Source organism: Colletotrichum spaethianum, assembly GCF_022836535.1.
Source record: "Colletotrichum spaethianum MAFF 239500 DNA, contig24, whole genome shotgun sequence".
Lineage (NCBI taxonomy): Eukaryota > Fungi > Ascomycota > Sordariomycetes > Glomerellales > Glomerellaceae > Colletotrichum > Colletotrichum spaethianum.
The window spans coordinates 516,563-529,293 of record NW_026054794.1 but is presented as its reverse complement, the minus strand read 5'-3'; the positions used below and the strand labels follow the sequence as shown (position 1 = coordinate 529,293).

Here is a 12,731-nt window from a genome sequence, read left to right as displayed (position 1 = left end):
TCACCTCACGAAGGTGCTGATCGAGGATTACAGCTGACAAGATGCATTTCTTTGTCGAGTCGACCCTCGTCGCTTCTTCATCTGGAGACTTCTATTTGGACTACGTGCAGTGACTTCGCGCAGAGGCAGGAAGCAAGGAGTTCGCGACTGCCCTAGGGGGCTTTGGTCGAAAGGGTTACGGAAAGCACTAGGGACCTACGGCATTGTCTGCGACGGTTTGCGGCGACGGATGCGGCGGCCGGACAAGAAAGCCGTTACAATCCCTATTCGAATCGATGGCGACGCGGTGAGACACAATGGCAATGAGACAAAAACCGCGCCTGCAAGCGATTACTGCGGACCTGCGGTAATGGGCAGGCTGCTCGTCCAATGAGCCAGAGTTCTGGTCCGTGCGTCTACTGCCCCCCTCGAACCTCCCTTCGTCATATACATTGTTCTTTCCTTCTATTTCCCTTTTCCGCCATTCGAGTTGGGTTGCCTCTCCCAGAAACACGATAGACAAAAGGGAAGCCAGCACAAACAACACATTGAGAGACATAAACATGATAACAGGGGAGGAAACCAATCGCATCGTACTTGAATCCCTGGTTGTCCACCGCCATGCAATCTCTCACCTCTATGCAAACCACGTGACCTGGATGTGATCTCCCGGCAGATAGCCGGCCTAACTTTTAGCGAAAAGAAATATGGGGTCCTTCGCAGAGATGACATATTTCCCAGGCGGGATCGGTTACTGAAGGTGGGAAGGAACCCCTGCACTAGTGACTTTCTTGCTTTCCTAGCGTGCTTTGCCAACGTGCCTGTTCACAGTGGAGAGGCTCTGATGTGCATGACGGGGCAATTTTTCAGGTCGCGACGACGCGCTCAGTGCCACCACCGGGCACCTCACCTCACCTGGAAGCCTTCCGACTACAACACAAACTCGCCATCATCACTTTTTCGCAACGCGCGCATATCCTCTTAGCAAGACATACTCCGTTCTGCCGCACACGTGCTTACAATCGAAATCGCTTTTTTCTGCAGCCTAGCTATGCGCCAGCCTTTGCGCCGAGTCAGCAATTATTCACGATGAAGGACTGGAGCAAGCAGACCGTCGTCCAACTCAAGGCGGAGTTGAAGCGCAGAGGGCTTGGTGTCGCAGGCCTTAAGCAGGAACTTGTCGATCGCCTTGCGGAGAGTGACAAGGACGCTGCTGCACAAGAACCAGAGGCATCCCCAGAGCTTGAACAGGCTGAGAGCCTCAAGCCCGAGAACGATGAGGCTCCAGAGGCGCCAATCGAGCCCAACCCCATCAACACCGCACCCAAAGACGTCATTGTCGCCGAAACCGAGCCCACCGTTGCTGAAGCAGTCGAGCACATCCCAGAAGCCAGTCACGAGCCATCAGCCGCCGTGTCTGACAAGCAGGAAACGACTACTACAATTCCAGAGTCCATCGCTACACTGGACTCTACACCTCCTGCGCCTGCCGAGATAGCGCAAGATGTGCAGAAACGAAAGCGACGATCGGAGAGTCCAGTGGAGTCATCCGAATCTGTCTCCCGTAAGCGGGTCAAGGCCGACCTGGACCGCATGGACGCAGGCACCCATAACGATGCTGAGGGTTCAGAGCAATCTGGCATCGCTGGTGTCATGAACCAAGTTAAGGAGGGCATCAAGGAGACCTTGAAGGAGACCTTGGAGGGAGGCACGAGTCTCGTTGACGATATCGCGAAGGACGCAAAGGTTATCTCGGAAAATCTTGCCGAGCCTATGGAACAAGACCAGCCGCCGCCTGGTGCGAACAACCAGGACACAACAATGGCGGCATATCATGATGAAGCCCACGGCGAGGCGAACGAGGACCATGCTGTGAATGCTGCGGCCCGTGAGGAGTCCAAGGATGCCGACCCTGCCCCCGAGCCAGCGCACCAGAATACAGCCCGTCAAGACGACCACGATGTCATGGATCACGAGAGAACCGTCGAAGCGGCCAGGCACCATGCTACCGAATCCCTTTACATTAGGAATCTTATGAGGCCGCTCAAGGAAGACACGGTTCGCGCACATCTGATCCAGCTGGCGGCCCCTGCCGATGCAGAGCCCAACAATGATGATATCGATCTTTTTTACCTCGACCAAGTCAAGACCCACGCCTTTGCTGTCTTCAGTTCCGTCACCAAGGCTTCACGCGTCCGCAACGCCCTGCATGGCCTCCGCTGGCCGGATGAAAGCAACCGTAAGGAGCTGTGGGTGGACTTCGTTCCGACAGACAAGGTCCCTCTATGGATTGACGAGGAGCAGGCCCAAAGCCGCGACAGAAGCATCCGCTTCGAGGTGCTATATGACGAAGATGGCGCCGCCAGTCTGGTCTCGGGCTCTGCAGCCCAGCCTGCACGGTCAGCTCCAGAACCGACTAGGCCTGCGCCCTCCGGCCCCGCAGTCAAAGATGTAAACGCCATCCCTCTTGGCCCTCGTGGCGGTTTCGGAACACAAGGTGCGCCGTCGGGACCCAGAGGGGATGCGCCGCGCGGGCCTGGTCCCAGACCCCCACGACAGATTCAGGGCTTCCCTGGAGGCGATATTCGAACTACTCGCGCCAGCCCCCCGATATCCTACCAGCCTGTTTCGGACGACCTCGGTGCGAGGCGTATCAGAAACATGCGATCTCACTACACCACTGAGATTGGCCGCGATTTGGGTCCTGAGACCGAGATTAACCGCTACACCTTTGAAAATGGCGACAAGTTTGTCGACCGCGGTAAGGAGAACTTTGTAGGCATTCGCCCTCCCCACCGAGAAGCCGACCGACGTCGACAGACGGCTGGCGGAGGACCGCCGCCTAGGGGCCCTCCCCCGCCACGAGGCGGCAGACGCGGTGGCAATGGCCGCCGTGGAAACCGCATGGTCAGCGACAGGTACTTGCCTGGTATCAACGAAGGTGGCCCGTACAGACAGGGCGACCGCGGAAACTTTGGATCTCGTCACGACGGCGGTCGCCGTTTCCGCTCGGACGACCGCGACAGTCGGTATTAAGAGCGCGCTGGGACCGTTGGCTACGATTGCAGGTGTCTCAATCACGACCATTCGACATTGTGCCCCCTGCCTTTCGCGTCCTGCGCGTCTCGCGCATCCTCATTCTCTGCGCCCCTCGAAGTCCGAGATGGTTAGCCAAGACCAACCGTACTGTACGACTTCGCCAGCGGCTCTTGCAACAACAATGCCCCCAACGCCGGAAGATCGTGGGCACACTGGTAGATCTTTATCAGAAAGTCGGGTCGTGCCATTACACATCTTCAGAAGGGGGATCGAGTGAAGCTTTTTGCCGTGTTGAGATTAGATATCGCCAAGGTCAAGAGCCAGGGCGAAAAGGAAGGGAAGGACTGGCCTCCTAACATCGGCGGCATTGACGTGGGTGGATTGGAGGGACCAGGGTAGAAGGGGAAAAGGGAAAGAAGAAACATTAAATCACTCGAGAATCACTTTTTTTTTTTTGGAGCATGGGGGATCCGACACGGAGGGGAGCAACAACAAGAACCCGGCTCTTGCACAACCTCCTCACCAACATCATTCTTCGACGGCGAAAGCAAGACGCCGGTTAGGACTACTACTTCCCCCCCCTTAACGTTTGGGTTCTATAGAGAGACGTGCCGTCCACGTTGCGATACCACTCACACAAACCTAGCCTGCGAGACGCGCAGGGTATCTACATGAAAGCGTTAGCTCGCCGAAAACAAGCTCTTACCTCTTGACGCGTGTGCGCGTTTCCCTTTTTTGCTGAGTGATGTGCGTGACGTCGACCCAGATTGCAATCGACCTGGGTTTTGGTCCTCAAGGGGAGCTCGCGACACTCCGAGACACCGCACGATGAACACGCGAACCCCAAGCCTCCACGGCGTTCTCGTCGGCAGGAGGCGTTCCCTGCTCTCGCGGGGATGCCAGACCTCTCGTCTTCACGACAACCTCCCGCCAAGCCGTCCTCTCACGCCGCACATCTCTCCCATTGGAATCGCATCCCTCCCCATCACCGTCGCCCGCATCCTCGACCTTTCAGAGCAATGTTGCAACCCGACGGCGCCGGAAGAGGACGGACACCCCAGATGGCACTGTCTACTCGAACAAGAGCCGTGCTTCGCATCCCCGCGGACAACGGAGAAGCCGCCAAAGGGCATACGCTCAGCCACGCAAACATACGGATGGACACACGAGGGAAAGTGGCTACGCTTATCGTTGTTGCCCGTCTGATATCTTTTCTCTTCAAGGATGTCGACTCTCTTAGAGCCCCGTGGAGAGCATCGAAGCAAGGCGCCGACGGAAGAGGAAGAAGAGAAACGAACGAGAGCTGAGAGCGAGTAATATAATGGGGTTGTATCACGTTACTAACGGTAGTCCTGCTGATGACCAACGGACAATCAATCAAAATCTCTTCCGCACTTCCCTCTGTTAATGTCTCCACCCCTCCAACATGATTGTCCTGTGGATGCGATTACACGCCTCGCCCAGGACGGCCCAATCGCTTCCTGGTGAGGCTTGATCGACTTTGATTAAGGTGCTGGGTCTGAACCGCAAACCCTCCTTTTCCTCAAACAGAACTTTCATGTGGTATTTCATGAAAGCCGGCCTGAAGTAATTTCGGACGTCAGAATCTATAACCTCCAAAGCGCAGACTGCTTTCATACGTACCATGCAACGTCCTTAAAGTATTCCTCCGTTTTCCAGGTCTCATGGGCCTGCCTGAATCCTCCTTCACTGTAATACGTGTACTCGGGGCTCTCGAATCTTCGCCTTTTTGCTTCGCGTTTATGAACATAAACGCACAGCGTGTGGTCTACTATATTCCTCAAAGACTCGTACGCGACTTGTTGCGCCTCGTGGCCATGTGCCAGCGGCGGGAAGGCCGGAGATAAGCCGTCGGTGTAGTCTGCGCTCATGAGAAACCCCTCAACGATTATCAGCTGGGCCGGCCAATGCGTTGCATCCTCTGACCCGTCTTTGTACTTTTCGGGGTTGTAGGCATGCTGATGTTCTAAATTAAAGCGATAAAAGTGTTCTGACCAGAGCTTCTTCTCTGCCCCTGAACTCCTTAAGAAACCGGCAAAGTTCGCATTCGCGTTTGCCACGATCTGATTCATATGTAGGCGGCAGGGAACGGTCGCAAATTTCTTGCCACTTGGATCGGGAACTGGATTGCCTGCTGCGGCTGCTTCGACATCATGAAGTAGCTCCACCCAGTTCACCGCCCGGAAGCAGTCCTTGTGCTTCACAAAGTTTCCACCCTGGGCCGTGGGAGGGCAGTTTTCGGGGGAAGGGAGTAGGCGTTTTGAGAAATCACAACAACCCTGTTCTCGCCTCTCGCAAGGCGCTGGAACACCGCGCTGAGATGCGACGCGAGTGTGGAATTGCCGGTGCGAGCGCAGCCGCCAATGCCGATAATCAGGTTTTGAATTTTTGCTCGAGAGCCCATCTGAAGTCTAGCTTCTTGTGAAGGCCAGATCTTCAGTCCTTGCTGTGGTAGGCCCTGCGAAGGTTGTGCGCTTTGCTGAGATACCATCGCCAGCAACTGTGTTCCCGGATTGGCCTGCCCTTGTACAGAGGACCCCGAGCCAGAGTTGCGGGAGGCTTCCTAAACACATCGATCCCACAGTTCGGGTATAAACGGCAACTGGGGCGCCAAAGGGCTCATGCTGTATTGTAATGTCGGCAATGTCTGTTGAGCTGTGGTGGGCAGAACTGGCGAGTATTGAAAGTACTGTCCAGGAGACTGGGATTGCTGTTCTGCCATGTTTCCAGCAAATGGCTGAGGCTGCCAGTCTAGAGTCTGATGCGCAGACCTTTGATACTGCTGCAAGCTGTTCAAGGGGAGGTGCTCTATGAATGGCGGGGAGGATTGTGGGTCTGGAGTAGAGAGAACCTCCGTGTATGATGGAGTCGGCCCCGGAACTGTCGAGCTCCGGCCTTGTTCGTCTTGTGTAGTCGATCCTCGTTCTTCCTCCTGCTGAATCGATTCTTGCCCCCGCTCTGCAGCGGACTCGACGTCAGACAAGTTACCGTCTGGGCGCGACATGATGTTGGAAAGAATGGGTAGTTGCTATGTCGATATCAGGTAATATGGGATCGACATGGGAGAAAGACAAGCCTAAAGAGAACAGGAACGGATGCAAGTGTGCTGTTTCGAGTGTGGTGAACTTGCTTGCGAGGTGGAGGATGGATGTGGTTAATGGACGTTCATCCGTGACAGCCCTTCATTACTCTCATCCACCCCATCCTAAGCCGTCGCTGCCATCATTACCAGTACCTGCTTTTTCACTGACACAAAGGACACAGGGAAGGGACGGGGTTCCTAATGATGGACGTGGAACGTTTCAATTTAGGAAAGTAGCTTTCTTGTGAGCTGCTATTGAACTATGAAAAAAAGGGAAAGAGAGAACCATCGTTTTCGACCGGCTTTTATATCCCAAGGCCCAGGTACCAAACCGCGACACCCTTAAACTGCAAAACCCAGAAACCCAATTCGCATAATACTCTTACTAGACTAAGCCTACACCATCACACACTCAGGCAGCCGCGGCGAGGGTGGTGGGCTCGACGCCGACACGCTCCCTGCTGAGGATGTCGAGCATGAGCTGGGTGGGGCGGTTGTCCTTGAAGATCTTCTCGCTGTCCTTGAAGAGCTGGACGTTCTCGAGGTACTTGTCGAAGAGGTAGGAGCTGTCCATCGGGCCGCCCTTGGCCTCGGGGTGGAACTGGGTGGAGAAGATGGGGCGGGTCTTGTGCATCATGCCCTCGTTGGAGCCGTCGTTGAGGTTGACAAAGTACTCCTTGAAGTCGCTGGGCAGGGTCGACGAGTCGACGGCGTAGCCGTGGTTCTGGCTGGTGATGTGGCACTGGCCGGTGGTCAAGTCGAGGGCGGGGATGTTGTGGGCGCGGTTGCCGTACTTGAGCTTGATGGTGCGGGCGCCGACGGCCAGGGCGAGAAGCTGGTGGCCGAGGCAGATTCCCATGATGGGGACGGGGGAGGTCTCCATGAGGCGGGCGAGGTTGTAGATGGTCTCCTGGCAGTGAGTTGGGTCGCCAGGGCCGTTGGAGATGAAGACACCGTCAAAGTTGCTGGCAACCTTGTGGATGGGGTAGTTGTAGGGGAAAACGGTGACGGAGGCGCCACGGCTGACGAGACTGCGAAGGATGTTCTCCTTGACACCGCAGTCGATCAGGGCAACGTGGAAGCGGGCACCGGGGGACTCAACCACGAAAGGAGCCTTGGTGCTGACGCGCTTGACCAGGTTGATGGCGCCGGGGTCGATGAAGCTCTCGTCCTCGTCGGCGTCGTACTCGTCGCCAATGGTAATCCTAGCGAGGGAAGAACCCTGCTCACGGAGGTAGGTGACGATCTCGCGAGTGTCAACGCCCGAGATGGCGGGAACACCCTCACGGGCGCACCAGTTGCTCAGGCTCTCCACGGCGGTCCAGTGGCTGTACTGCAGGGCAACGTCGGCGACGACGACACCGGCACACTGGATGTGAGGAGACTCAAAGTACTTGAGGAGGTTCCACTGGTCCCTCTGGTTGGAGGGCACACCGTAGTTGCCAATCAGGGGCTGGGTGAAGACCAGAATCTGACCACGGTACGAGGGGTCGGTCATGGACTCGGGGTATCCCACGAGGGAGGTGGTGAAGACGGCCTCGCCGGAAATGTTGGAGTTTGCTCCAAAAGCGCGGCCGGAAAAGACGGGACCATCCTGTGATTCTTTGTTAGCAAGCTCCGTCTACGGCGAGGCAAGACATGTTGGCGGTGACATACGCGGATGGTGAGGGTAGCATCGAGGTCGCTGACGGGGCTCGTGGCGCGGGTCTGGGTGGCGGGCATCTTGCGGCCCTTGCTGCCAGCGGCCTGGCCGGAGAGGAATCGGGACTGAACTCGGAGGCCGGAGCTCAACCCGGCGGCGCCCTTGGCCGCGGGCTTGGAGAAGGCAGCCAATCGGGAGAACATTCTGGCTGGTGTTTAGGAAGTGGTGATGTAGAGTTGGTTGCGAGTGGTTTGGATAGACACTTTAGGGGCTAGCAGCCTTCCACAAGTGGTCTGTTGGAGGCATGGTCAGTCTGGGTGCTCTGTGGAGGGGCGGTGAGTCAATCGAGGGCATTCGTGCTAACCTGAGAGATAATCCTAAGGAAGACGAGTCAGCAACCGAGATTTTCCAATTTCAATGACTTGAAGCAGCAATCCCGCAAAGTGCAAGCGGGACCCAGTAGCCTCAATTGGGCTATGGGCACCAGCATGAGACAAAGTTTGGCAGCGGGGTTGGGGAAGGTATCACGAAGGCCGTGAGCGCAGACCGACCCCAACCGAAGCCGGACATTGATAAGAGAAAAAAGTAGTAACACAAAGTCGAACGTACCTGAGAGGTGAAGACTGAAGGACGCCCGTTCATAAGGGCAGCTTGCGAAGGGTCAATCAGTAGAAAAGGGTAGTGAAGTTGCTCGAAACGAGTCGGTAGTTAAGCTGGAGGGATTATGGCCGGAGATATTCTGTGACAGGTTTGGTATGGCAGGATTTTTGTGAGAAGGGAAAAAAAAGGAGGGAAAAGAGAGGACGAAAAACCAGGTGGGCGCAGATCGGGTAGAAAAACCAAGGAGCACGAGCGCCGGCACACGGAGTCACACTCGACTCCTCCTGCTCCTCCACCAGGGCCACCACCTCCAGGCGTCCCCGTCCCAAGTGTCAAGGGCCGCCCGGGTCACAGCCAGCAGCAGTGCTTGGGATGAGCAGGCAAATTTTTTTGGGCAGCTTGTCATTGGACCCTTTTGGGCAAGGTCGGCGCTGATACGCCCCAGCTATGGGGAGATCCATTCAACGGGGGCCCCGTCTTGACCGTCGCTGCAGGGGAAACTCTCGCCGTCAAAGAACGAGCGCTGGTGGTGGACTGAACTTCTCAAGCTTCCCCCCCCCTCCCTCCTCTCTCGCCTCTCCCCGCCCCAGCGAAAAGGCGCGCCCGCCCGTCCAACCCGCCGATGTCGTCCCTTATCGCGGGGCATTACATAATTCGCCCAACTACTCTGTTACGTCTCTGCAATTTCGCCCTTAGTCGCCTCCCTAGCTCTTATCAGCCCTGTTGACCGAACATTACATCACCAGGCGCTGCAAGCACTGCGAACCCTGCTGTGCCATTGAGCCGGCAGTTGGCTGTGGGAAGATAGCCTGAGCCCTAGGATCGACACTGCCGCTGCCAGAGACGGCCCAAGACTTCGTCTCGATGCTTCGTTGCACTAAAAAATTGACGCAATGTTAGAGTTGGTGGGATTTGTGCGAGAAATATCTCTCTCTCTCCGCCTGCTTCCAAAACCCGCCGGGTTCGGAGTCTCCACCTATGAACCCAGCCTGCCAACAATGCGTAGCGCTGGGGTCTCCCAGCATACATCGTCTAAATGCATCTCCAAAACGCGGCCCAGAACTACCTTATCAAACGGGGCTGTCAAAAACGGGGACGCGCCTCCGCCCGCCGGCCTATCGCAAGCTATGAGGCCCTCCCAGACCAACCTGCCAAACCAAAAACGGAGGCGGGATTGGAGACTCTCTCAGTTCTGCTTCACCGACTCGAGTCGTTGCCCTTGTTGTCAGTCCTTGAAAGGAGCCAGACGCACCGTACCCATGCTGCACCATCCCCTCGGAAACCCCGGCTTGCTCAAGGGCGGTCTGTCTTGTTCCTCCAATGACTCCAATCTAACAAGCTTTGAGCACGCAACCACGACCTAACTGGGGGCTGCTATTCTACCATTTCCTACGCCTGCGAATTTTAAGTAGGAAAAAAGTGTGAGAAATACCACCTTGACTGCAGGTCTGGACTGCCGAATGGCTTCACGTGTGGTCTCACCGTATTGACAGCTACCCGTCCGAGACGTTTGCTTGCATGCCAAGAATGCAGCTGCAAAGTCTCGCCTTCAGCTGAGTCACCGACATCAGAGCCAAAGGAAACTTGCTTGCTGGCAGATGGGAGGCAGAGTCGTCCTGGGGTATGGAAGTGCTCATTAAAGAGAAAACTGCAGTTCGACATTGCAGAATGAGTATTCAAGTGAGGTGGTCAATTGGAATCAGAATTCTCCCAACCAAGTGGTTGACATTCTTTCCATGAGCCTGGGTTGGGTGGAGCTGGCGTCTACTTGTTGAGCTTGATTGACTACTACAAATATCATGGTTTGGCCAAGTCTGCAACCCTCGTTTTGACCTGAAGTCAGCTCAAGTTCGGTGACCGAACTCGAAAGGAAATTACCGCTATAGTAGGATCCTTATTCCAACAACATATATCAGAGTCAACATCGGGGAGGCGTGGGTCGCGGTTAGCGTCTATACAAGTTTATCGAGTCTTGTACCGTTTTTCATTCGGCTTCTGTGCCATCCCGCATCGCGTACCTCGCTGAAACCAGCGGTCTCTAGATTAACGCTACATCCATAAAACGCCCGTGGCAGAAGCGCAACTATGGACTCATCCTCTCAAAGGATATAAAGCCGAACCTTCCTTCCCGTCCCTCTGCCTCGTCGAGCAATCGCTTGTTCGCTCTCCCCAGCACCCGCCTCATCAAGAACACCGTCCCGATGCAAAACGTCGAGAACATCATCATTAGCAAGAACGCAAGCAGGTACCTCGGGCTATCCTCCGGTCTGAAAAAGTACGGGCTCCAGATGTTGCCAAACTGCGCCAGCAGACAGATAATCGCCATCGCCGCCGCCCTCTTCTCCGGCGTCTGGCTCATCACGCTCGCAGACCAGCTAAAGATCAACCCCGTCGACGCGAAGGCGCCGGGGAGATACAGGAAGCTTGCAAAGTACCGCGCGGGACGGTTCGTCGTCGCGGCGGAGATGACGAAGCCCAGCATAGCGACGCAGACGGGGCCGACGATGTGCAGGCCGCGGTCGGCGCGACGGTCCGAGGAGACGGCGACGGAGAGGGCGACGATGGCGGCGAGTAGGTAAGGCGGTGCCGTGAGTAGGAGGGTGGCCGTATTGGAGCCGAGGCGGAAGCCCTGCACGATGGTTGGGAAGAAGCTGTTGAGGCCGTGGGAAGAAACGTAGAAGGCTTGCATGCAGACCTGTTTGTCTTTGTCAGTCCAATGTTCTTTGTCACACACGGCCCTTTCAGGGGAAGGTCTCCGAGGGGATCAAGGCTGGAGACGACTCACAAAGATCCACGTCCTCTTATCCTTTACTGCGAGACTCAGCCCATTCCACACCGTCGCCTTCTCCTGCGGCACCGACACCCTGTCGGCCTCCATCCGCTGCGCGGCGACCTGCAGCTCTTTCTCCGACATGAGCCACGAGCACACGCCCGTCTTGGACCCGACATAGTCCGGCAGAAAAGCAAACGCCGTGAAGGCCGACGCGAAGCTCCCTGCCCCCTCGATGATGAAAAGCCACTGCCACCCGGCTAGCCCATGCGCGCCGTCAAGGTGTGCAAAGATGGCAGCCGCGATGAGCCCCGAGAACGCCGTCGCTATGAGCATGCCCGAATAGAGGATCGCCGTGCGGAAGGCGAGCTCTTTTTGGGTGTACCAGCAGGAGAGGACGTAGAGCACCTAGTGACGAGACATGATGTCAGCTGGCGATGGGATCTGGAAAGGGTGGGAAGGACGGGCGTGGCTTACACCAGGAAAGAAGGGCGCCTCGACGACGCCAAGCGCGATCCGGATAGCGATGAGGCTGTGGAAGCTCTTGGCCGCCGCCGTCGCCGCCGATACGCACGACCATGCCAGGACACAGCACGGGATGTAGACGCTCGGCCGGACGCGGGTGATGAGCATGTTGGACGGCAGCTGGGCGATCATGTACCTGCACCCGGAATCAGCAGCGGCTCATGGCCGAACGAGAGCTGGAGGGGGGGCCTTACCCAATGTTGAATATCGAAACCGCCGTGTTGAACTGGTTCCCCACGAGCCCGAGATCCTTCTCGAAATTGTTCAGCTTGGCCTGCCTGTTCGCCATCCGCACGTCAGCGCTCGGCCTTCTTTTGCCTCGACATACAACTTCACGACACCCAGGGGTTGGTCATACGCAAGGTTGTTCCTGTCGAGGTAGTTGAACATGTACAGTGTCCAGATGACTGGCATGAGCGTCATGTCCAGCTTCTTGACGAGCCGCTTCTCGGCCGCCTTCCACTCAGGGCGGGCCATGGCCACCTCGTAGGGTGTGCTGAGGCGTGGTGAAGACGGCGAAGGCAAGGGCGACTCGGCGGGGCCTTTTTCAACCGTTTCGACAGAGACATCTTCGCCCGCGGGCGTGATTTGGCCCATGGTGACGAGGTTTGCTTTTCGATAGCACGCGAGAGAACTAAGTATTCTCAAAACTGAGGACTAACAGGGGTGATATTACGCAGGGTACAACATAAACGAGTGGTTGCTTCTTCTCCGGCGAGGCTCGTTCATCGAGCCGTCGAGTTACATGAGACTCACACGCTCTCCTCGAGAGTCGAGAAGGGCATGCTCCAGGTCAAAGCATATATATTCCATTGTCCCTCTCCCCTCCCCGACTCGGATTAGCAAGCACATGGAAGAACGTCCAAACAAGCAGCCAAGATCTCTCCGAGCCGAAAAGCATAAAAAAAGGATCCCGATAACGAGCTTGATGGCCAGGCTGCCCGTTGCAGTTAGGCCTCAACGTCGGATGTGTGCGTGTGTTTTCGCCGTTTTGAGCGACAGAGGCACTATCAATGTTCCAGGCCGAAAAGTCAATGTACCCAACGATCGCCTTGGTGCGCTTTAAGATTCAA

General features: G+C 56.3%; 3 protein-coding genes across 3 annotated transcripts; 1 reads left to right on the top strand and 2 right to left on the bottom strand.

The window, feature by feature from the left end:
- Window positions 1-1,068: 1,068 nt before the first annotated feature.
- Window positions 1,069-3,015, top strand: ColSpa_08796 (apoptotic chromatin condensation inducer in the nucleus; the record flags this gene model as incomplete). The annotated part of the gene is made up of 1 exon (XM_049275008.1): window positions 1,069-3,015. The coding sequence occupies one exon, from the start codon at window positions 1,069-1,071 to the stop codon at window positions 3,013-3,015; it is 1,947 nt and encodes a 648-aa protein (XP_049130965.1).
- Window positions 3,016-6,533: 3,518 nt separating this feature from the next.
- On the bottom strand, window positions 6,534-7,966 carry ColSpa_08795 (carbamoyl-phosphate synthase arginine-specific small chain; the record flags this gene model as incomplete). Its single annotated transcript, XM_049275007.1, has 2 exons — window positions 6,534-7,715; window positions 7,778-7,966. The coding sequence occupies 2 exons, from the start codon at window positions 7,964-7,966 to the stop codon at window positions 6,534-6,536; spliced, it is 1,371 nt and encodes a 456-aa protein (XP_049130964.1).
- A 2,480-nt stretch (window positions 7,967-10,446) lies between these two features.
- Window positions 10,447-12,255, bottom strand: ColSpa_08794 (putative transporter; the record flags this gene model as incomplete). The annotated part of the gene is made up of 5 exons (XM_049275006.1): window positions 10,447-11,058; window positions 11,149-11,541; window positions 11,611-11,794; window positions 11,853-11,936; window positions 11,987-12,255. The coding sequence occupies 5 exons, from the start codon at window positions 12,253-12,255 to the stop codon at window positions 10,447-10,449; spliced, it is 1,542 nt and encodes a 513-aa protein (XP_049130963.1).
- Between the last annotated feature and the right edge of the window lie 476 nt (window positions 12,256-12,731).